Source organism: Oncorhynchus nerka, linkage group LG16 (genome assembly GCF_034236695.1).
Source record: "Oncorhynchus nerka isolate Pitt River linkage group LG16, Oner_Uvic_2.0, whole genome shotgun sequence".
Lineage (NCBI taxonomy): Eukaryota > Metazoa > Chordata > Actinopteri > Salmoniformes > Salmonidae > Oncorhynchus > Oncorhynchus nerka.
Window position 1 is genome coordinate 34622022 of NC_088411.1, and position 26401 is coordinate 34648422.

Here is a 26401-nt window from a genome sequence, read left to right on the forward strand (position 1 = left end):
TATTTATCTTATACAGTATCATTACCATTTGCTGGGTCTATGTCCAGACTTTACAGTCACAGTGTGACGCATATCCTCTAATAAAACAAAGTCAAACGTGGCTCTCTAACAAACTTGGCCAAGAAATGATGCATTACTCTTCAGGCAATAGGCATGGCAGGCTTTTAACAATACATCATTATTCATCTTGCCAACAATTTGTTTATCAGCTCTCTTCCAGTTTGTGAGAAATGATGAGGGAGGGCTTGAAGTTGTGGCTGATAAGGCTGAGAGAGACAATGGTACGAAGACGTGACTTATATGTGAACTTAGTGAGTGAAAATTCCTCTGTGAAACAGTGAAGTGATCAAGAGCAGTATCGTTCAGTATCAAACACAATCATTATTATGAAGATGACATATTTAAGCTTGAATCTTGTCTCCTAACACTTTGTTGAGGAATAAGGCAAAGAATACGTGCTATCTGTTAAATTGCATGTAATGTCAAAAGAAAATCTGTGGCTACGCCAGTACAGTCAACCTTTTCGTCTAACCTTTGTGTACAATAGAACAATGTCTTTGGAGGGATATCACTTTGGTAGAAGTGCAAAGACATGTGCCACTGGGTCATATGCCAAGGTGTGACATATAACTGGCAGTGCCCTGAGCTGAATCAGTATGTGTTTAACCTGTTTTCAGGATGTTCTAGCTTGTAGAACAATTTGTTATCATTGAATCGACATGGGACAGACCTGTGACCTCTGTTGTCAACTTCACACATAACGTTCTGCGTGAAACAGCATTCACCTACAGCTAATCTCGCTTGACCAAAGTTACATGTAGACTAATATGAAACTATGGAGTCTGGTGACACGATACTAACTTACAGCTAACAATGTGAAACAACGGCTGGAAATGTAGAATATTCCTGGTTGTGCAGAGTACAGTATGTCATAAATCATGTCTGAAATAAGTGGGATAACAAAACACTATTCTATCACCCTCCATGAAAATTAAGATATACTGTAGTATCATTTTAGATGATTACAACTACATTATTTGATGTTGTAAAACTACAATAAATCTAAATTAAATAAAGGTTAAATAAAAATAAATAAATAAAAATGTACCTGACTCGCCTCAGCAGGCTGGAATGTCCAAGCTCAAATGCCTCTGTACTCCAAATCAGCAAAATCAGGACTGCTTACCCCTGACATCCACATATTCATGCTGACCAAAAAACATTGTCCCCCCCCAAACCCCCCTCTGCACTGTTTTGAATTTTGTTAAAAGCAAACCTTATTTATTCATAGTCTCTTTGATTTACGTTAAGCTTGTCACCTTGGAAACCTTGAATTGATCAGCTGGAGAAGGCTGATGATATCAGTGCAAGCAGGGTTTGCAGGTAAAAAATGCCTGCATTTGTCTGGAAGGTGTCATCTTCTGTGATATGTGCTCTTGGTTCCTTTCACGGTTGCCATGGTGATTATTTAAGTCCAACCTACTATCAACAAACCTTTCAAATCTATGGACTGGGAGAATCCTTAATTTTCCTTTTTTCCCACTCTGTAACTGAATGTAAACAATGCATCAAAAGATACATTATTTTATCACTGCTCTGGCTCCTGATATGCATTGTTGATGTGTTCCTTACAGATTGTGATTTTGTGCTACTGTTATTTATAGTATTTGTGTGGGTGTGTAAAAATATGACTGAAAATGCATTGCATGGAGAGAGACAGCAGACATGGTTAATGTTATGTAAATAGGAAGTGTAGTTAAATCATTACTGTGCAGCTATAAATATAGCTCATAAGCTTCTTGTTTTATATATATACATATACATACACACAGTACCAGTCAAAGGTTTGGACACACCTACTCATTCAAGGGTTTTTCTTTATTTTTACTATTTTCTACATTGTATAATAATAGTGAAGACATCATAACAATGAAATAACACATGTTGAATCATATACTAACCAAAAAAGTGTTGTTTTATATTTTAGATTCTGCCTTGATGACAGCTTTGCACACTCTTGGCATTCTCTCAACCAGCTGGCATGCTTTTCCAATAGTCTTGAAGGAGTTCCCACATATTCTGATCACTTTTTGGCTGCTTTTTCTTCACTCTACAGTCCGGCTCATCCCAAACCATCTCTATTGGGTTGATGTCAAGTGATTGTGGAGGCCAGGTCATCTAATGCAGAACACCATCACTCTCCTTGGTCAAATATCCCTTACACAGCCTGGAGTTGTGTTTTGGGTCATTGTCCTGTTGATAAACAAATTATATTCCCACTGAGCTCAAACCAGATGGGATGGCGTATCGCTGCAGAATGCTGTGGTAGCCATGCTGGTTAAGTGTGCCTTGAATTCTAAATAAATCACATACACAGTCACCAGCAAAGCACCCCCACACCATCACACCACCTCCTCCACGCTTGACGGTGGGAACCACACATGCAGAGATCATCTGTTCACATACTCTGCGTCTCACAAAGACATGGCGGTTGGAACAAAAATCTCAAATTTGGACTTGAGACAAAAGGACAGATATCCACCGGTCTAATGTCCATTGCTTGTGTTTTTTGGCCCAAGCAAGTCTCTTCTTCTTGTTCGTGTCCTTCAGTAGTGCTTTCTTTGCAGCTATTCGACTATGATGTTGATGTTGAGATGTGTCTGTTACTTTGTACTCCGTGAAGCATTTATTTGGGCTACAATCTGATGTTCAGTTAACTCTGATGAACTTATCCCCTGCAGCAGAGGTAACTTTCTGTCTTCCTTTCCTCTTGCGGTCCTCATGAGAACATGATGGTTTTTTCGACTGCACTTGAAGAAACTTTCAAAGTTTTTGACATTTTCTTGATTGACTGACCTTCATGTCTTAAAGTAATGATAGACTGTCGTTTATCTTTGCTTATTTCAGCAGTTCTTGCCATAATATGGACTTAGAATTTGACCAAATAGGGCTATCTTCTGTATATCACCCCTACCTTGTCACAACACAATTGACTGTCTCAAATGCATTAAGAAGAAAATACATTTGTCATGACTTCTACTGAAGTCGATGCCTCTCCTTGTTCGGGCAGTGTTCGGCGGTCGACGTCGACGGTCTTCTAGCCATCGCTGATCCATTTTTCATTTTCCATTTGTGTTGTCTTGTTTTCCCACACACCTGGTTTCATTTCCCTCATTGTGTGTTGTGTATTTAGCCCTCTGTTGCCCCCCATGTCTTTGTACTTGATTGTTTATTGTTAGGTCGGTATGTTTTCGGCTGGTTTATTCCCGGGTGCTGTTTTACCCGTGTTTAGTGGCAACCGTTATTTTGTTCGCGCATTGGGTTTGTTACTTTGTGCTTTTGCTTTTATTAAAGTGCGTTGTTCACTTATCTCTGCTCTCCTGCGCCTGACTTCATGCACCAGCTACACCCACCGCCTGACAACATTCCACAAATTAACTTTTAACAAGGCACATCTGTTAATTGAAATGCATTCCAGGTGACTACCTCATGAAGCTGGTTGAGAGAATGGCAAGAGTGTTCAAAGCTGTCATCAAGGCAAAGGGTGCTACTTTGAAGAATCTCAAATATAAAATATATTTTGATTTGTTCAACACTTCTTTCGTTACTACATGATTCCATATGTGTTATTTCATAATTCTAATGTCTTCACTATTATTATTATCGGCATTCCAATTCATTCCAAAGGTGTCTGATGGGGTTGAGGTCAGGTCTCTGTCTAGGCCAGTCAAGTTCTTCCACACTGATCTCATCCAAACATTTCTTTATGGACCTCGCTTTGTACACTGGGGAATTGTCAAACCGTTGCCACAAAGTTTGAAGAACATAATCGTTGAGAATGTCATTGTATGCTGAAGCATTGCCAGATGGAGAAGCGTGATTCATCACTCCAGAGAACGCGTTTCCAGTGCCCAAGAGTCCAATTGCAGCAAGTTTTACACCGCTCCAGCCGACACTTGGTATTGCGCATGGTGATCTTAGGCTTGTGTGCTACTGCTCGGCCACAGAAACCAATTTCCTGAAGCTCCCGACTAAATGTTCTTGTGCTGACGTTGCTTCCAGGGGCAGTTTGGAACTCGGTAGTGAGTGTTGCAATCAAGGATAGATTATTTTTACGCGCTATGTGCTTCAAAACTCGTCGGTCCGTTCTGTGAGATTGTGTGGCCTACCACTTTGCGGCTGAGCCGTTGTTGCTCCTAGACGTTTCCACTTCACAATAACAGCACTTATGGTTGACCGGGGCAGCTCTAGCAGGGCAGAAATTTGGCACCTATGGCGGTGCCACATTGAAAGTCACTGAGCTCTTCAGTAGGGGCTATTCTACTGACAATGTTTGTCTATGGAGATTGCATGGCTGTGTGCTCGATTATATACACCTGCCAGCAAAGGGTGTGGCTGAAATAGCTGAATCCACTAATTTGAACTGGTGTCCAGATACTTTTGGCCATGTATATACATCCTATGAACAAGAAGATGAGAACCGAAAAGGTAGACTAAGCGATATGCCGAATATGCAGTATGTAAACATCATAGTGGGTCAATTTCCATAACAACTAAGATTGTTGTAGCGCAAGGCTCACCTTCTCCACTGTTTTGGTCCATTGGCTACCACACTAACAGCGTGAAGTGAACCCTTGCACATGCGCAGATACTGTGTGTGATTATTTGAAAGCAAAGTGTTGTATCTTAGACCGCAGCGGTCTAAGGCACTACATTTCATCTAAAGGCATCACTACATACCCTGGTTTGATTCCAGGCTGTATCACAACTGGCCATGATTGGGAGTCCCATAGGGAGGCACACAATTAGCCCAGCGTCGTCTGGGTTAGGGTTTGGTCAGGGTAGGCCGTCATTGTAAATAAGAATTTGTTCTTCTGACTTGCCTAGTTAAATAAAGGTACAATTAAAATGATAATGTATGTAAGAGATAGTTTTTCTTCCTTTTGCAAATGTCATTCACATGATTTTGTGTCAGTAAATCATAGTCCACTGTAATTGAAACATGGATTTTAAATTCGCCTGCTTTTCCAATGACTCACAATGCTGCATCTTAACAGTGTCACAATCTTGATGTGTGATAATCAATGCAATTATATAACATCACAAGCCACTTCTTCTCAAAACACTTTAGATTGTAACACTGCAATGTGAAACCACCCTCTGCCTTATATGATTTGTTTGGTTGGCTTGATGTTAGATTGGTTAGTTAGATAATCTATGGCAATTGCAATAATGGCATTTTCTTAAATGTGTGTGGAAATGTTTGCAGGCATGGTTGCTGAAATGTTGATGTCTCCTTGGAGCTTAACAATTTCTCCAGCTTACAAAATAGGTTAATTTCAAGTTTAAATTAATTTCAAAATGGCACGGGATTCAAGAAGATTTGTTGATAATAGTAGCTGGCCATGTTATTTGTGTTAAGGTTAGCGTTAGAGTTAGGGCTTGGGTTAGGGTAAAGGTTAAATTTGGAGTCAGGGCTTGGGTTAGGGTAAAGGTTCAATTTGGAGTCAGGGCTTGGGTTAGGGTAAAGGTTAAAGTTAGAGTCAGGGCTTGGGTTAGGGTAAAGGTTAAGGTTAGAGTCAGGGGTAGGGTTAGGATAAAGGTTCAATTTGGAGTCAGGGGCAGGGTTAGGGTAAAGGTTAAAGTTAGAGTCAGGGCTTGGGTTAGGGTAAAGGTTAAGGTTAGAGTCAGGGGTAGGGTTAGGGTAAAGGTTCAATTTGGAGTCAGGGGCAGGGTTAGGGTAAAGGTTAAAGTTAGAGTCAGGGCTTAGGTTAGGGTAAAGGTTAAGGTTAGAGTCAGGGGTAGGGTTAGGGTAAAGGTTCAATTTGGAGTCAGGGGCAGGGTTAGGGTAAAGGTTAAAGTTAGAGTCAGGGCTTGGGTTAGGGTAAAGGTTAAAGTTAGAGTCAGGGGTAGGGTTAGGGTAAAGGTTCAATTTGGAGTCAGGGGCAGGGTTAGGGTAAAGGTTAAAGTTAGAGTCAGGGCTTGGGTTAGGGTAAAGGTTAAAGTTAGAGTCAGGGGTAGGGTTAGGGTAAAGGTTAAGGTTAGAGTCAGGGGTAGGGTTAGGGTAAAGGTTAAGGTTAGAGTCAGGGGTGGGGTTAGGGTAAAGGTTCAGGTTAGAGTCAGGGGTAGGGTTAGGGTAAAGGTTAAGTTTAGAGTCAGGGGTAGGGTTAGGGTAAAGGTTAGAGTCAGGGGTAGGGGTAGGGTTAGGGTTAAGGTTAGAGTCAGGGGTAGGGTTAGGGTAAAGGTTAAGGTTAGAGTCAGGGGTAGGGGTAGGGTTAGGGTTAAGGTTAGAGTCAGGGGTAGGGTTAGGGTAAAGGTTAAGGTTAGAGTCCGGGCTAGGGTTAGGGTAAAGATGCCTACTCATAATTTGTTAAAATCACTTGATGATATCATTAGGTGTTACTGGAGATGAGTTTAGGGATAGGATAAGGGTTAAGGTTTGAGTTAGGGTTAGTAGATATTTCGTTGAAATGTTACTGATAGTCTGTAGATTGATAATTGTAAAGGACTGCACCAAGGGATGACCATGAAGCCAGCGAAGTAGATAACTTATTTCAGCAGAAGTGGTCTTGTACAGATTGGTGTTTTTCTGAACGGCAACGGATGTCCCTGTTCTAACACACGCATGCTGTGATCACTCATTGGAGTGACCTCTAGAAGCATGTTTACTGTGCATTAATAAAAATAGAATTTTCCATTGCGTCTACAAGCCCCCCCCAACTGGGTATTCATCAACAACCAACTGGGTATTCATCATGATGTCAGTTCTCTTTCTTTATTCATGGAGTTGTATGGCTGTTTATTCAATGCTATCTATTTCAAAAGCTGACCCCTGCTTGGTTGTTATGGAGGCAAAGTGTGGGAATTTATTGACCATCGACCACAGGTTGGCTACTGCAGTGATAATGTTAATGAATCAATACAGAGTGCTATCAGTGGCACAATTAAGGCTGTATTTCATGTTCCACACCAAGTTGTACCTCTGCAAGGGCAGCTCTACTGTCTGTCACTTCAAACTAGTGCATTAGTCTTTATTATCCTGACAAAATGAATCCCTGGTTGTGGATCTCATTAATGTTGCACTGGTGGGATAAACAGTCTGTGGTGAAAAACAAATAAGCGATTTATAGTGCCTTTGGTAATGAACCACAATGCACTTGCTTTTGACCTGCAAGTTATATTTGAGTTTATGATTATCAGTCATGCTAACAAATAAAAGATGATGAAAATATGCCAACACAGATGGTCCTGAACCCAAATGCCAACCTACAGTATTATAGTACAAACACAAAGTGCATTGGACCAGAATACAGATGTCTGAGGGTGTCCAGCATCAAACAAATCCAGCAGCATCTGGTTGCAGCCTGAGCATGTTTTAGGCACATTTGATGTGCTCAAAGAGTGTCAACAAATTGGAGAGATGGCATGTCCCATCTGCAGACTGTCTATTTATTTGTGTGAAATGTGCTATGGTAGAGAGACAAAATGGTTACACCGTCTCAAGCTTATTGAACTACTGCAGCCCTTTCTGTTTTATTTGTCAACAAACATATGGTATAAATATGGTATAACATGTCCATCTTCCTCATAACCAAACGTTTTCATAAAATGCTGAATTTCCAGTGACCTCTTTAGCCTTCCATGTCCTTCACGGATTAGTAATGTTCTGAGTAATGGTGTTTTGGCATAAAGTGATACATGTTTAACTAACAGAACAGAAAGTCATGTCTTCTACCAGACAACAGTATAATTAGTCTCATTCACCCAATATAATGGATGTGGTTGGTAGAGTTCATGCTAAATGTTTTTTGTTGTGTGCTTCAGTTTCTATTGCTGATTATGATTTCAGAGGTCTTCTGATTTTGTAATTTGATGGTAACATATTTTTCAAAATATTGTCTCAGTAGCGTTGACAAAGCTTTGATGAGTCAGCATTTTTTTCAATCTTCATTTGTTTCCAAAAATTGTGTTCTTCTTACATGCTTTTAGTTCCATTGTTATTTATCAAGGTAGAGCTCTAGCCTATACAATTGTGGACTGTTTATATTTCTGACATAACAGTTCTTAGAACAACAACATGCTTCTTAGAACAACAACATGCTTCTTAGAACAACAACATGCTTCTTAGAATAACAACATGCTTCTTAGAACAACAACATGCTTCTTAGAATAACAACATGCTTCTTAGAACAACATGCTTCTTAGAACAACAACATGCTTCTTAGAATAACAACATGCTTCTTAGAACAACATGCTTCTTAGAACAACAACATGCTTCTTAGAATAACAACATGCTTCTTAGAACAACAACATGCGTCTTAGAATAACAACATGGGTCTTAGAACAACAACATGGGTCTTAGAATAACAACATTCTTCTTAGAATAACAACATGGGTCTTAGAACAACAACATGGGTCTTAGAACAACAACATGGGTCTTAGAATAACAACATTCTTCTTAGAATAACAACATGGGTCTTAGAACAACAACATGGGTCTTAGAACAACAACATGCTTCTTAGAATAACAACATGGGTCTTAGAACAACAACATGGGTCTTAGAATAACAACATGGGTCTTAGAATAACAACATGGGTCTTAGAACAACAACATGCTTCTTAGAACAACAACATGCTTCTTAGAATAACAACATGGGTCTTAGAATAACAACATGGGTCTTAGAATAACAACATGGGTCTTAGAACAACAACATGCTTCTTAGAACAACAACATGCTTCTTAGAACAACAACATGCTTCTTAGAATAACAACATGCGTCTTAGAATAACAACATGGGTCTTAGAAAACATCAACAGACATGAAATTGTGAGCAATGTTTTCCAGTGGCAGATAATCAAAAAATGTGCTAACCTTACAGCTACTCTCGTCTTTTATCTATGAGTGGTTTTGGATTGACACAAATGTCTGCCTGGGAGTATTAGCAACAAGCATATTTAATTGAAATCATTGCTTGACATCTACATGCAGAAACACTCTATTTACTTTAAGCTAATGATTATTGGCAAAGAATGGCAGGATTTAACCTTGTTACTCTTTCATTGCAAAGCTTGTGAGGTTGAAAGGACAATGGCATAATCTCCTTTCATCAAAGATTCTACACCTCTTTGATGAGGTATAATGACTTGGTATAATCATACTGTGTGCAAGCGTTGTTGTGTGTGCTGTATTTCTCACCTTGGAGAAGAGTTCTGAATAGTGATTGCAAGTTCTCTTTCTGCTCCAGGTAAGATTATGATTAAGGCCATTGGGTTTGGGTACCTTTTCAGTTTGGGTCCGTTAGTTAACAATACAAAATGACTCCGCTTTCATGCATACTGCTTTTCAATCATAAATAAGCCAAGATATTGGAAGGTCCCCCTATGTTGCTCACAATATGACACAGTGAGAGATGAGACATGTGAAATGGAGCACCGAGGAAAATTTACCATATATTTGCATATGTCAACATACCCAAACACATATATATTTAATGTTTGTGAAGAGAGGTTCTTGTGTTCAGGCCTGAGGCTTCCAATGGGTAATGGAAGGGGGTGCTTTGTTGTGCTACAGAAATGCTGTTTCAGTGGCATATTTGAGAACAATATATAGCTGTTTCATACCAGAGTCATGCATAATATTCCCGAATTTACAGCGTGTAAATTCTTAGATTGGTCATCTAAAAGATCCATATTATATCTTATGTCTGTCTTTGATTTTATCCTCAGGTCAAACTTGTGGTGGTGTTGCACAAGGACTAAATGGAACGATAGAGAGTCCTGGCTTTCCCCACGGCTACCCAAACTATGCCAACTGTACCTGGATCATCATCACAGGAGAACGAAACAGGATACAGTTGTCATTTCACACCTTTGCTCTTGAAGAGGACTGTGACATCGTCTCTATTTATGACGGACAACCACAGCCAGGAAACCTGAAAATGAGGTAACAGACTTTTAATTACCCATATACATTTTTCTATGTAGGTCTACTGGGTGGTGATCTGAGAACATTTCTTAACAATGGCTTGGTTTTGCGTTCATTTGATTTTAGTGCTACTGTATTGTTGTACCATTAGTGGTCCTGTGTGGCGCTAGCAATGTCAAGTTGTTAATATACAGTTAATATACACCCCTTGACATTTTCAAAATGTTGTGGTGTTACAGCCTGATTTTTGTCACTGGTTTAAAATGAAAAAATGAAAAAAGCTCAAATGTCTTGAGTCAATAAGCATTCAACACCTTTGTTATGGCAAGCCTAAATAGGTTAAGGAGGACAAATGTGCTTAACAAGTCACATAATAAGTTGAATGGACTCACTCTGTGTGCAATAATAGTGTTTAGCATGATTTTTGAATGACTAACTCATCTCCGTACCCCACACATACAATTTTCTGTAAGGTCCCTCAGTCGAGCAGTGAATTTCAGACACAGATTCAACCACAAACACCAGGGAGGTTTTTCAATGCCTTGCAAAGAAGGGCATCCATTAGTAGATGGGTAAAATAAATAAAAAAGCAGACATTGAATATTCCTTTGAACACGGTTAAGTTAATAATTAGGGACGGTTCGAAATTTACAAAATGGTTACCTGGAGGAAAATGGGGGAGGATCAGGCTTTTTCAATTTCAGTCAAGGGGGCGGTTTAGATTTTTTAAATATCTAGTCTAGAGGAGGGTCATATAATTTGCAATTGATGAAATTTCAATATTTCTCAGTGTTTTATCATTATTTTCTTATTAAGCTATATATTGATGTGTGCCCGATGCTGCCCCTCATCTATGATTCTCTGCTGGGCACAATATCAATTGCACCTATAGACTATTTAGTGTGGTCTCCATAAAACAATCCATAGCCTATAGGCTATAGGCTACGAAGTGCATGCTCGGAGAAGCACAGAATAAAGTTATATTTCAAAGATAGATGCTGGGATGGAGTAAATAAAACAAGGCAGCATCACACACTGCAATGGATATTCTAAACCTGAGCTAGGCTTGCTCTGCTCTTGCTGATCAAAAACATTTTTATGTGCTGCTTAACCTATGGCAGTGCTGTGTAGGGAAGGTGGAAGTTAGGTGGAAGTTCTGTTCAGTTTGAGAAGGACAGCGCAAAGATGAGAAGGAGGACCGGAGGTCAACTTTGATAGCTTGCTACTACTGTACTATAATTAATCAATTTTGAAATCAGGCTGTAACACAACAAAATGTGGAATAAGACAAGGGGTATGAATACTTTCTAAAGGCACTGTACATGCTGACATGACAGCTTATTTCAGTATATAGATTCTTGTGCTATTGTGCTAAACATTTGAGTTTTGTTGTGTTGAACATTCCTGTGTACACACTGAATAGTTCTATTGGTGTTAAAAAGCCATTCATTCATTCCCAACTGTACTTAAAGTACCACAGTGAGTCTATCTTGCCATAAAAGAGACAATTCAACTCAAAACTTCTGAAACAAGTGAACATTTGTAATGACATGCAGGCTAAACAGCATCCCTGTGGTTGCCAATGTTGCACTTACCAGGTTTGAAGTATGCCGATAGGTTGGTACGGAGGGCATCCTCTGGGTGTTGAAGTGAATAATGGGAACCTGCAATCAATAAAGGCAATCTCAAAATACTTGTTTTCCAAGTGAAAACAGAATGGCTTTAATTAGATGCAGAAAGTGACAGATGATTAACACAACTATTTGCATAAAGAGGTTGAAGATAAACTTTTGCTGCTGAAAATGATTTTTTATTTTATTTATTCATTTGATTTAACCTTTATTTAACTAGGCAAGCCAGTTCGATTCCCTTGTATTTACATTGGTTTCACAGTATTTACAAAGTAAATGATGTGAGTGGCAATAGAAAGTTTTGATCAACTCAGTGCCATTGTGGTTTGAGTGTTCACCCTGAGATTGGAATGTTGAGAGTTCGATTCCCTGGTCGAGTCAAACCAAAGACTCTAAAATGGGATCTGGCGTTTCTCTGCTTACCAATCAGTATTAAGGAGATCGATTGGGGGTAAGGCCCTGTGATAGACTAGTGTCCTATCCAGGGGGTGTAGTTGTACATCAAGCTGCCTCACGATAGGCTCCTGCTTCTATGAGCCCTTCTGTCTTACACAAGCCAAGTCTACTTACTTAATTAATAGAAAGTGTGAGGCAGCACCCGCTCAATGTGATTCCATGCATAGCACCTAGTATAATGACGCAGATGTAACATGCATTCTGCTGTTGCAAGCAGAAGTCTAGGAGGTAAAGCCTATTAAGTTTTTATGTAGCATATACAGTGCCTTCAGAATGTATTCAAAGCCGTGACTTATTCCACATTTTGTTACAGCCGGAATACAAAATGGTTTAAATATATATTTTCCTCACCCATCTACACACAATACACGATAATGACAACATGAACACATGTTTTTAGAAATGTTAGTAAATTAGTTGAACATGAAATACAGAAATATTTAATTTACACACATGTAAGTATTCACACCTCTGAGTCAATACTTTATAGAAGCATATTTGGCAGTGATTACAGTTTCCTGTAAGTCTTTCTGGGTAAATCTCTAAGAGCTTTACACACCTGGATTGTACCCAGAAGTTTTTTTTTTTATTCTTCAAGCTTTGACAAATTGGTTGTTGACCATTGCAAGACAACCATTTTCAGGTCTTGCAATAGATTTTCAAGTAGATTTAAGTCAAAACTGTAACTCGGCCACTCCGGAACATTCACTGTGTAGATTTGGCCTTGTGTTTTAGGTTATTGTCCTGCTGAAAGGTGAATTCATCTCCTAGTGTCAGGTGGAAAGCAGACTGAACCAGGTTTTCCTCCAGGACTTTGTCTGTGCTTAGCTCCATTACGTTTATTTTTTAACCTGAAAAACTCCCCAGTCCTTAATGATTATTAGTATACCCATAACATGATGCAGCCATCACTATGCTTGAAAATATGGAGAGTGGTACTCATTAATGTGTTGCGTTGGATTTGCCCCAAACATAACATGACAAACGTTAACTTAATTGCTTTGCCACATTTTTTGTAGTATCGCTTTAGTGCCTTGTATGTTTTGGAATATTTTTATTCTATACAGGCTTCCTTCTTTTCACGCTCAGTTAGATTAGTATTGTGGAGTAACTACAATGTTGTTGATCCATCCACAGTTTTCTCCTATCACAGCCATGAACTGTTTTAAAGTCACCATAGGCCTCATGGTGAAATCCCTGAGAGGTTTCAAATAAAATAAAATACAATTGTATTTGTCACATGCGCCGAATACAACAGTTGTAGACCTTACCATGAAATGCTTACTTACAAGCCCTCAACCAACAATGCAGTTGGAGAAAAATGGCCTTCCCCTCCGGCAACTGAGTAAGCTGTATGCTTTTCAATGTATGCTTTTTAAAATGTTACCCAATTACCCAATAGGTGCCCTTCTTTGCGAGGCATTGGAAAACCTACCTGGTCTTTGTGGTTGAATCTGTGTTTGAAATTCACTGCTCAACTGAGGGACCTTACAGATAATTGTATGTGTGGGGTACAGAGATGGGGTAGTCATTAATTGTTAATTATTGCACACAGAGCGAGTCCATGCTACTTATAATGTGACTTGTTAAGCAAGATTTTACCCCTGAACTTATTTAGGCTTGCCATAACAAAGGGGTTATTTGATCCCCTGCTGATTTTGTATGTTTGCCCACTGACAGAGAAATGATCAGTCTATAATTTTAATGGTAGGTTTATTTGAACAGTGAGACAGAATAAAAACCAAAGAAGTCCAGAAAAACGCATGTCAAAAATGTTATAAATTGATTTACATTTTAATGAGGGAAATAAATATTTGACCCCTCTGCAAAACATGATTTAGTACTTGGTGGCAAAACCCTTTCTGGCAATCACAAAGGTCAGATGTTTCTTGTAGTTGGCCACCAGGTTTGCACACATCTTAGGAGGGATTTTCTCCCACTCCTCTTTGCAGATCTTCTCCAAGTCATTAAGGTTTCGAGGCTGACATTTGGCAGCTCGAACCTTCAGCTTCCTCCACAGATTTTCTATGGGTTTACGGTCTGGAGACTGGCTAGGCCACTCCAGGACCTTAATGTGCTTCTTCTTGAGCCACTCCTTTGTTGCCATGGCTGTGTGTTTTGGGTCATTGTCATGCTGGAATACCCATCCACGACCCATTTTCAATGCCCTGGCTGAGGGAAGGAGTTTCTCACCCAAGATTTGACGGTACATGGCCCCGTCCATCGTCCCTTTGATGCGGTGAAGTTGTCCTGTCCCCTTAGCAGAACCCCCCCCCCCCCCCCCCCAATGCATAGTTTCCACCTCCTTGTTTGACGGTGGGGATGGTGTTCTGGGGTCATAGGCAGCATTCCTCCGCCTCCAAACACACCAAAGAGCTCCATTTTGGTCGCATCTGACCACAACACTTTCACCCAGTTGTCCTCTGAATCATTCAGATGTTCATTGGCAAACTTCAGACGGGCATGTACAGTTGGAAGAACAAGTATTTGATACACTGATGATTTTGCAGGTTTTCCTACTTACAAAGCATGTAGAGGTCTGTCATTTTTATCATAGGTACATTTCAACTGTGAGAGACGGAATCTAAAACAAAAATCCAGAAAATCACATTGTATGATTTTAAAGTAATTAATTTGAATTTTATTGCATGACATAAGTATTTGATACATCAGAAAAGCAGAACTTAATATTTGGTACAGAAACCTTTGTTTGCAATTACAGAGATCATACGTTTCCTGTAGTTCTTGACCAGGTTTGCACACACTGCAGCAGGGATTTTGGCCCACTCCTCCATACAGACCTTCTCCAGATCCTTCAGGTTTTGGGGCTGTCACTGGGCAATACGGACTTTCAGCTCCCTCCAAAGATTTTCTAATGGGTTCAGGTCTAGAGACTGGCTAGGCCACTCCAGGACCTTGAGATGCTTCTTACGGAGCCACTCCTTAGTTGCCCTGGCTGTGTGTTTCGGGTCGTTGTCATGCTGGAAGACCCAGCCAAGACCCATCTTCAATGCTCTTACTGAGGGAAAGAGGTTGTTGGCCAAGATCTCGCGATACATGGCCCCATCCATCCTGCCCTCAATAAGGTGCAGTCGTCCTATCCCCTTTGCAGAAAAGCATCCCCAAAGAATGATGTTTCCACCTCCATGCTTCACGGTTGGGATGGTGTTCTTGGGGTTGCACTCATCTTTCTTCTTCCTTCAAACACTGCGAGTGGAGTTTAGACCAAAAAGCTCTAATTTTGTCTCATCAGACCACATGACCTTCTCCCATTCCTGCAGGATTTCAGTCCTTAACGGCATAGTGTGTTGCCAATTGTTTTCTTGGTGACTATGGTCCCAGCTGCCTTGAGATCATTGACAAGATCGTCCCGTGTAGTTCTGGGCTGATTCCTCACCGTTCTCATGATCATTGTAACTCCACGGGGTGAGATCTTGCATGTAGCCACAGGCCGAGGGAGATTGACAGTTATTTTGTGTTTCTTCGATTTGCGAATAATCGCACCAACGGTTGTCACCTTCTCACCAAGCTGCTTGGTCTTGTAGCCCATTCCAGCCTTGTGTAGGTCTACAATCTTGTCCCTGACATCCTTGGAGAGCTCTTTGGGCTTGGCCATGGTGGAGAGTTTGGAATCTGATTGATTGATTGCTTCTGTGGACAGGTGTCTTTTATACAGGTAACAAACTGAGATTAGGAGCACTCCCTTTAAGAGTGTGCTCCTAATCTCAATCTCAGTTACCTCTATAAAAGACACCTGGGAGCCAGAAATCTTTCTGATTGAGAGTGGGTCAAATACTTATTTCCCTCATGAAAATGCAAATCAATTTATAACATTTTTACATGCGTTTTTCTGGATTTTTTTTGTTTTTATTCTGTCTCTCACTGTTCAAATAAACCTACCATTAAAATTATAGACTGATAATTTCTTTGTCAGTGGGAAAACGTACAAAATCAGCAGGGGATCAAATACTTTTTTCCCTCACTGTACTTATTCTACCCTACCAAGCAAAAAAGCAGTAACTGCTCATTTGGTCAAAAATGTGTTAATGTCATTTTTGCTACATTAAATACATGCTTAATCATGTGGACAAGTATCCTGCCTCTATTGTATTGTGTTTTTGGAGAAAATGGGGGTCATGTTAGCAGTAACTGCATAAAGTTACAGTGAAAACTTTTTCTCAGTTCCGCGATATGAGCAGTTACTGCCTGTTTGATTGGTAGGGTAGAATACATTTAAAATTCAGAATGTAACACAACAAAACATGTGGAAAATGTCAAGGGGTATGAATACTTTCTGAAGGCACTGTAGCCCCTTACTGTCATGTCTATGAAATCCAATGTACTGCCTGGGCTTGCACAAGTAGAAGACCAATGGACTGCCTGGGCTTGCACAAGTAGCAGCCCAATGGACTGCATGGGCTTGCACAAGTAGAAGAACGTGGAGTAGCTATAGTAAAACCACTACTACTATTATTATTGATATACAATGATGATGATGATGATGGTGATGGTGAGGATGATGTTTATCGTTATCATTATTATCACTATTGTGTTTTGCCATTTTGTATGCTGAAAGAAAGTGGCCTAATGCAGATGCAAAAAGAACAACAGCATGCCAATGGATTTGAGGTCTCATTTAATCTGGCACTGAACTAGCTGCAGACAGATAGACTGGAAGGGATTCTGTGCAGATGCTTAATGTGGCCTGATTAGAGAGGGAACATATTTAGAGACATATGCATATGGCCTGACAATGAGTAACTCTTCCTGATTGGAGATGGAGACAATGCACTGGTGCTTACCTCATCACAGTATAGTGCAGTACATGCGTTCAGTTGTGTTCTAAGTATGCGTTCAGTTGTTTTAAGTATGCGTTCAGTTGTGCTTTAAGTATGTATTCAGTTGTGCTTAAGTATGCGTTCAGTTGTGCTTTAAGAATGCGTTCAGTTGTGCTTAAGTATGCGTTCAGTTGTGCTTTAGGTATGCGTTCAGTTGTGTTTTAAGTATGCGTTCAGTTGTGTTTTAAGTATGCGTTCAGTTGAGCTTTATGTATGCATTCAGTTGTGCTTTAAGTATGCGTTCAGCTGCGCTTTATGTATGCGTTCAGTTGAGCTTTATGTATGCATTCAGTTGTGCTTTAAGTATGCGTTCAGCTGCGCTTTATGTATGCGTTCAGTTGAGCTTTATGTATGCATTCAGTTGTGCTTTACGTATGCGTTCAGTTGTGTTTTAGGTATGCGTTCAGCTGCGCTTTATGTATGCGTTCAGTTGAGCTTTATGTATGCGTTTAGTTGTGCTTTACGTATGCGTTCAGTTGTGTTTTAGGTATGCGTTCAGCTGCGCTTTATGTATGCGTTCAGTTGAGCTTTATGTATGCGTTCAGTTGTGTTTTAGGTATGCGTTCAGTTGTGTTTTAAGTATGCGTTCAGGTGTGTTTTAAGTATGCGTTCAGTTATGTTTTAGGTATGCGTTCAGTTATGTTTTCCATGAGTTTGTGTACTTACCAAAGCTGTATTGCAGATTTAAAGGTACAGGCCTTAGTTCTGCAGTTTCACTACAGGGCTAATATGTAGGGCATGCAGTGTTGCTAAGAAAGACTGGTGTTAATTATAGCTTTAGATCTCTTACTGTTTCTAGAAATACTACATACTTTACTGTGCATCATAGCACTTTCACTGTTTGTACATAAAATAAGCCATCCTTGGTTGGTTTTATGCGACTTCCATCTCATTCATTTTCTATTCACAGGCTGTTCACATAAGCTTAATGAACTTCTTATTGTCCTTTTTAAGTGGTCTGCGATACCCTGCTCGAGGGTGTTTAAAAATCCATACTCCTCGATCCTCTTAAAAATTCAAAAGAGTTGATATAGTCATTAGGATTATGATACAAAATATCACAAAAAGGAATCAAGTAATGAAGTCATCTTCACTTTGTATATCAACTTCCTTCAGAGAATGATTATATTTCATCCAGCCCCTCCCTCAGTTTTATAATTTTATTAACCTTAACGTGTGTGTGTGTGCGTGCGTGTGTGTGTGTGTTATAAAGTTCATATTAGCCCAAATCCTTAATGGATGTCCTGACAATCTTAATCTTATCTTAATGATCTGAGACATTGAAAAGACAAAACCTGAAACAGTATTAAGCTAATAATGATTGACTGTTTAGTTTTAAAATGGAAGTGAACAGATGGGAGTCGTGATGTATCCATAAATCTGTAGAAAACCTGTCAATATGAACCTATAGCGGGGAGTCTGTGACACTGACCACACATGACTTTGTTGGCAATGCCTTAATGTAAATTCTAAAAGCGTCTGTCCAATTCAATGTCTAAGCACAACATGTCTTTAGAATCTGTGCTTGTTGGACATAGCTAGATTTCCTTGACTCTGGTTGCACTCGATTCAGCTCGCTTGGCTTAGCCTTTGCTCAGAGCAATACATTCAGTGAAACGTTTCACAACAAATGGCTTGAAATCGCAGGCGAACTCCACCCACCCGAAACAACCTGCTGGGTTATAAGTCATGTGTGCTCTCTCTGGATTTGTATCCGTCATCCCTCCCATGCAAAATGCAAACCAAGCTTTGTGGAACAGGAGGATATGAGTAAGGAAGTTAAGTTTGAATTTCAAGTGCATACAGTAGCTGTGCCCTGTAGTATTAGTTGGGCGTTATTCAATCCGTATCCCGGAAGTTCAGCTTTACAGTGCGATTGAAACTTAAAGGCAAAGTTCCTGCGTTGGTGGAGACTGCATTCATGGTAAAAACTGCATATGTTAGCTCAATCTGAATATACCTTTAATTTTCTATTGCGCAATCTGTAACGCTTCAGAGCCATGGATCAATTAAAATGTTATTCAGTCTCTTGGCCAGTGTTAAAATACCAAGCTGATGATAAATGGGGTGGCAGGGTAGCCTAGTGGTTAGAGCGTTGGACTAGTAACCTCCGCTACAAGACCATGGTGCTTGCCTACGGAGCTGTGAGGGGAACGGCACCTCAGTACCTCCAGGCTCTGATCAGGCCTTACACCCAAACAAGGGCACTGCGTTCATCCACCTCTGGCCTGCTCGCCTCCCTACCACTGAGGAAGTACAGTTCCCGCTCAGCCCAGTCAAAACTGTTCGCTGCTCTGGCCCCCCAATGGTGGAACAAACTCCCTCACGACGCCAGGACAGCGGAGTCAATCACCACCTTCCGGAGACACCTGAAACCCCACCTCTTTAAGGAATACCTAGGATAGGATAAAGTAATCCCTCTCACCCCCCCCCCCCTTAAAAGATTTAGATGCACTACTGTTCCACTGGATGTCATAAGGTGAATGCACCAATTTGTAAGTCGCTCTGGATAAGAGCGTCTGCTAAATGACTTAAATGTAAAATGTAAATGTAACCTTGTCAGCTACAAGGTGTCATTCTGCCCCTGAACAGGCAGTTAACCCACTGTTCCTAGGCCGTCATTGAAAATAAGAATTTGTTCTTAACTGACTTGCCTCGTTAAATAACTATGCATTTCATTATACACTCAGTACCTTGCCAGTTAATTAGTACACCCATCTAGGTACCAGGTCGGACCCCCTTTGCCTCCAGAACAGCCTGAATTATTTGGGGCTTGGATTCTACAAGGTGTCGGAAACGTTTAAACATTGCTCAATTGGTTTCAAGGGACCTAACGCGTACCAGGAAAACATTCCCCACACCGTTACACCACCAGCCTGTACCGTTGACACCAGGCAGGATTGGGTCAGGGACTCTGCTGTTTACGCCAAATCCTGACTCTGCCATCAGCATGACGCAACAGGAACCGGAATTCTTCGGACCAGCCATTCCTCAGTTTTTAGTTGATAGGAGTGGAACCCGGTGTGGTTGTTTGTAGCATGCCTGTAAGCTTGCACGATTCTTGCCATTCTTCTTCAACCTCTCATCAATATGCTGTTTTTGCCCACAGAACTGCTGTTGACTGGATGTTTTTTGTTTGTCTCACCATTCTCTGGAAAACCCTAGACACTGCCGTGCATTAAAATCCCAGGAACCGACCGTTTTTGAGACACTGGAACCGGCACGCCTGGCACTGACGATCATATCACGCTTAAAGTCTCTTAGGTCATTTGTTTTGCCCATTATAACTCTCAATTAAACAGTAACGGAAAAATCGACAGTTCTGCCCTTGAGCAAAGCAGTTAACCCCCACAACAACTGCTCCCCGGGCGCCGATAACGTCGATTAAGGCAGCCCCCCGCAGAAGACACATTTCGGTTGTGCAACCGACGAGGTATCCCCTTCCCTGCTGTAGGAGTGAACCATTTTCGTGAACCGGGTGGTATACCTAATAAACTGGTGTACAGCGTTCAAGGTCAAGATAACAATGTTGAAAAGGACATGCAAATATTTTATTTATTGTATTTATGTATTTATAGGGGACAATGCACGTGAATCAACATCAATATTACAATAATGTAACAATCAATCAATTAAGTGTATTTATAAAGCCCTTTTTACATCAGCCAAAGTCACAAAGTGCTCTACAGAAACCCTGCCTAAAACCCCAAACAGCAAGCAATGCAGATGTAGAAGCACGGGGGCTAGGAAAAACTCCCTAGAAAGTCCGGAACCTAGGAAGAAACCTAGAGAGGAACCAGGCTCTGAGGGGTGGTCTGTCCTCTTCTGTCTGTGCCGTGTGGAGATTATAACAGAACATGGCAGAAATGTTCAAATGTTCATAGATGACCAGCAGTGGCAGATAATAATAATCACAGTGGTTGTAGAGGGTGCAACAGGGCCGCACCTGAGTAAAGGAGTAAATGTCAGTTGGCTATTCAAAGCTGATCATTCAGAGACAGCAGGTGCGGTAGAGAGAGAGTCCAAAACAGCAGGTCCGGGACAAGGTAGCACGTCCACTGAACAGGTCAGGGTTCCATAGCCGCAGGCAGAGCAGTTGAAACTGGAGCAGCAGCATGACCAGGTGGACTGGGGACAGCAAGGAGTCATCAGGCCAGGTAGTCCTGAGGCATGATCTTAGAGCTCAGGTCTTCCGAGAGAAGAGAGTGAGAAAGAGAAAGAGAAAAAGGGAGAGAGAGAATTAGAGGGAGCGTACTTAAATTCACACAGGACACTGGATAAGACAGGAGAAATACTCCAGAAATAACAGACTGCACACGCTTTTTCAGTTCTGCCCACAAATTCTCTATAGGATTGAGGTCAGGACTTTGTGATGGCCACTCCAATACCTTGACTTTGTTGTCCTTAAGCCATTTTGACACAACTTTGGAAATATGCTTGGGATCATTGAACATTTGGAATACCCATTTGCAACCAAGCTTTAACTTCCTGACTGATGTTTTGAGATGTTGAAGCAACATATCCACATAATTTTCAATTCGTCATGATGCCATCTATTTTGGGAAGTGCACCAGTTCCATCTGCAGCAAAGCACCCCCACAACATGATGCTGCCACTCCGTGCTTCACGGTTGGGATGGTGTTCTTCGGCTTGCAAGCCTCCCCCTTTTTCTTGCATACATAAAGATGTTCATTATGGACAAACACTTCGATTTCATCAGACCAGAGGACATTTCTCCAAAAAGTACAATATTTGTCCTCATGTGCAGTTGCAAAATGTAGTCTGGCTTTTTTATGGCGGATTTGGAGCAGTGGCTTCTTCCTTGCTTGAGCGGCCTTTCAGGTTATGTCAGTATAGGACTCGTTTTACTGTGGATATAGATGCTTTTGTACCTGTTTCCTCCAGCATCTTCACAAGGTCCTTTGCTGTTGTTCTGGGATTGAGTTGCACTTTTCGCACCAAAGTATGTTCATCTCTAGGAGACAGAACGCGTCTCCTTCCTGAGTGGTATGACGGCTGCGTAGTCCCATAATGTTTATACTTGCACACTATTGTTTATACAGGTGAACATGGTACCTTCAGGCGTTTGGAAATTGCTCCCAAGGATGAACCAGACTTGTGGAGGTCTCCAATTTATTGTCTGAGGTCTGATTTCTTTGGATTGTCCCATGATGTCAAGCAAAGAGGCACTGAGTTTGAACAACAAACACAACAAACAGCAGGTAAAATGGCGTTGACTAGGCAACGGGGCCGACAGGTAAAACAAACAAGCAGAATGGAGTACCGTGATTAATGGACAGTCCAGCGTGCGTCAGCTATGTAGCCAAGAGATCAGTGTCCAGGGGGCAGCGGTGGATGGGCAAGGAAGCTGGGCTGGCGAGTGTTATCCAGGTTTTTAAAAAACTAACAATGACTAAATAGCTTGTAGCTAGTTAGCTGGTTAGCGTCTGGAGGTTCTTGAGTGTGTCATAAAAATAAAATTAAAATTAAAAGTAATAGCGATTCCGTATCACATTGGGTGAGGCAGGTTTCCGGAAGGTATAAACAAAATAAAAATCAAAAAGAGATAGAAAGTAAATGGGGTCAGAGAGTGAATTGGGACGCGGTGGTTCAGACGGTTAGCAGGCCTGTGCTAACAAGCTAACAGTTCGTAGGCCCGGGCTAGACAAGGTAGCAGTTAGCGGACCTGAGCTTGACAAGCTAGCCGTTAGCAGGCCGAATTAGCAAGCAGGGAGATAGCGAGGGCTAGAGAGTTAACCTTTGGGGGACGTCACGATGGGGTGAGTCTGTTTATTCCTCTTCATGCGGTGACATCGACAGACTGGTCGTGGGCCCGGGTAATTGTAGCCCAGGAGTATGCTACAGGTGCTCTAGTACGCTAGGTGAGCTGGAGACACAGCGATTCAGAAAGCTCGCGGGCCTTGGCCAGCAGATGGATCTTTGGCGATGTCGCAGCGGAAAAGCCTGTTGAAACCACCTCGGACGATTATGTCGGCGGACCAGTCGTGATGGATCGGCGGGGCTCCGTGTCGGCAGTAGAGGGTCCAGGCCAATTGGCAAAATAGGTATTGTTGGACCTCTTCGGCTAGTCGGGAGATGGGCTTAGCTCGAGGCTAGCTCAAGGCTAACTGGTGCTTGCTCTGGGACAGAGACGTTAGCCAGGAGTAGCCACTCGGATTGCAGCTAGCTAGTTGCGATGATCCGGTGTAAAGGTTCAGAGCTTGCGGTAGGAATCCGGAGATGTGGTAGAGAAAAAGCAGTCTTATATGCTCTGGGTTGATGTCGCGCTGGTGTCCTAGTTAGCTTTGAAGACCGCTAGCAGTGGCTAGCTACTAGCTAGTAGCTAGTTAGCTGGCTAGCTTCTGATGAGGGTTCTGGTTCTAAAGTATAGAAAAAGCAGATCCGTACCACATTGGGTGATGCGGGTTGCAGGAGAGTATATTCAGCCTGTAGTTGGAAAGTGAGATTAAAATATGTACGAAATATATACAGAAAAAAAAAAACGAGGAAAACTATATTTACACTATATTTACACCAGACAGGACGGGACAAGACAAAACACACGTCCGACTGCTACGCCAGTAAGACCAGTCTGAACGAGTGGACCCTAACGTGACGCAGAGTTTTTTCAGGCGCATGTGCATTTCTTGTTTACCTTTTACATATTATAGATCATTTAGGCTAAAAAACAACCTGAGGATTGAATATAAACATGGTTTGACATGTTTCTCTGAGCTTTACGGATACAATTAGAATTTTTTTGTCTGATTGTTTTGACTAAGTGAGCCTGTGGATTACTGAAGAAAAAGCGGTAACAAAACGGAGGTTTTTGGATATAAAGAGACTTCATCGAACAAAAGGAACATTTATTGAGTAAATGAATGTCTTCTGATTGCCACCATATGAAGATCATCAAAGGTAAGGGATTCATTTGATCTCTTTTTTTGAGTTTTGTAACGCTTCTGCTTGGCTGGTTACTGTTTGTAGTAATTTGTTCTGGGCTATGTATGTTCTGGGCTAGGTATGCTTTCGCAGAAAAGCATTTTATTAATATGACACTGTGGTTGGTTTAACAAGAAGTTCATCTTTAAACCTATGTATAATATGTTTTGTTTTCTGAATTTTTATAATGAGCATTTCTGTAATTGAATTTGGCGCTCTGCAACCTCACAGGATGTTGGCCAGATGGGACGCTAGCGTCCCACATACCCTAGAGAGGTTAACCCCACCACAGTGTCCGATTTCAAAAAGGCTTTACGACGAAAGTACACCAAACGATTATGTTAGGTCAGCACCTTGTCACAGAAAAACACAACCATTTTTACAGCCAGAGAGGAGTCACGAAAAGCAGAAATATAGATCAAATGAATCACTAACCTTTGATGATCTTCATCAGATGACACTCATAGGACTTCATGTTACACAATGCATGTATGTTTTGTTCGATTAAAAATCTCAGTTTACATTGGCGCGTTATGTTCAGTAATGTTTTGCTTCCAAAACATCTGGTGATTTTGCAGAGATCCACATTCCAGGAATCCCAGTTCCACAATAAATGTTTGTTTTGTTCGATAAAGTCCATCATTTATGTCCAAATACCTCCTTTTCGTTTGCACGTTCAGTTCACAAATCCAAATTCATGAGGCGCTAGGTCCAGACGAAAAGTCAAAAAGTTCCATTACAGTTCGTAGAAACATGTCAAACGATGTATATAATCAATCTTTAGGATGTTTTTAACATAAATCTTCAATAATGTTTCAACCGGAGAATTCCTTTGTCTTTAGAAATGTAATGGAACGCACCAGACTGAGCTCATGGCACTCTGCCAGACCTCTGGTTGAAACAGCTCTCATTCTCTCCTCCTTCACAGTAGAAGCCTCACACATAGTTCTAAAGACTGTTGACATCTAGTGGAAGCCTTAGGAAGTGCAATCGGACCAAATGTACACTGTATCTTGGATAGGCAATGACTTGAAAAACTACAAACCTCAGATTTCCCACTTCCTGGTTGGATTTTTTCTCAGGTTTTTGCCTGCCATATGAGTTCTGTTATACTCACAGACATCATTCAAACAGTTTTAGAAACTTCATTCAACCAGTTGTCTATCCAAATCTACTAATAATATGCATATCTTAGCTTCTGGTTCTGAGTAGGAGGCAGTTTACTCGGGGCACCTTATTCATCCAAGCTACTCAATACTGCCCCCCAGCCATAAGAAGTTTTAACAAGAAATTTGTGGAGTGGTTGAAAAACAAGTTTTAATGACTCCAACCTAAGTGTATGTAAACTTTCGACTTCAACTGTATGTCAATGACCCGGGGTTAGCCAAAAGCTCATTTGCACGTGTAGTACCTTTGCAGGAAAGGGCCTTTACTCTGCCACTATACAAATACTCACTAAAACAATACAAACTACAAATACATTACATCCAATTAACAAGAACAGCTCGTTGGGAAGAATCAATGGATTTCTTAGAGAAGAACATACAAACAGTCTTGTCGATATTTTAATGCAGACAATAATTAGTCATCCATTTGGAAATATGTAACATATTTTTAGTTAACTTGTTTACAACACGTTTTTATTTATTTTTTAGTGTACATACAGAACTTTTTCGTCGCTCTGGATAAGAGCGTCTGCTAAATGACTTAAATGTAAATGTAAATGTAATGCATACATCTACATGTTAACTTGTGGGCAAGTAAGTGGGAGATCATTTATGTAGATGGTAAACAGAAGGGGGCCTAATATTGACCCATATGGGACCCTAATGTTATTGTAAAGAGAGTCTGACTGAGTGTCCCCCAGATGAACCCTTTGACTTCTGTTTGTCAGATAGGAATACATCCAACTAAATGACTTCGGTGGACACAGTAAGGGCAGATAGTTTGGATATGAGGACCTCTTGATACACAGTATCAAAGGTCTTTTTAAGATCCAAAAAGACTGGCCGACTTCACCACGTATGTCCAGTTTAGATTTAATGCACTCCAGAAAATAGCAATTGGCTGTTTCGGTAGAATGGTTAGTTCTGAAACTGAATGGCATTTTATGTATTGAGTTGCCCTGAATGAGGTGATCAGTCAGATGATCATCCACCCATCTTTCAGCTACTTTTGATAGCACTGGAAGAATGCTTATAGGTTGGTAATTTTCCACCAGTGTTTGGTCACCAGATTTCAAAACAGGTATCATTACAGCAGACTTCCAAGCATTGGGGAAGGACCCATATTTGATGGACAGATTAACTAGATGTACAATAGGGACAATCAGAGAATATTTGTGTCTCTTCAGGAATACAGCGTTTAGACAAAATACAGAGTTTGTTCTGGAGCTCCTGAAGAAGCTAATAATACTGTCCACTGCTGACGCTGATATTTCAGGAATTCTGAATATTGGTTTATTATTGTCTATGGGAACTGTGGTTTTGGTTGAAAATCTTTGAGTCAGTTCCCTGACAGAGTCAACAAAAAACTGGTTAAAGGTGGTGGGTATGAAATATGAGTCTTGAATTATAATCCCATTAACCTTTAATTCACTATGTTTTTTGGA

General features: G+C 40.9%; 1 protein-coding gene across 1 annotated transcript in view; it reads left to right on the forward strand.

Moving 5' to 3' along the window:
* Positions 1 to 26401, forward strand: part of LOC115144502 (CUB and sushi domain-containing protein 1-like) — a 415143-nt gene that overhangs the window by 105684 nt on the left and 283058 nt on the right. The window contains 1 exon segment of the mRNA XM_065002644.1: positions 9725 to 9941. Within this exon segment, the coding sequence (XP_064858716.1) occupies positions 9725 to 9941 (217 nt within the window).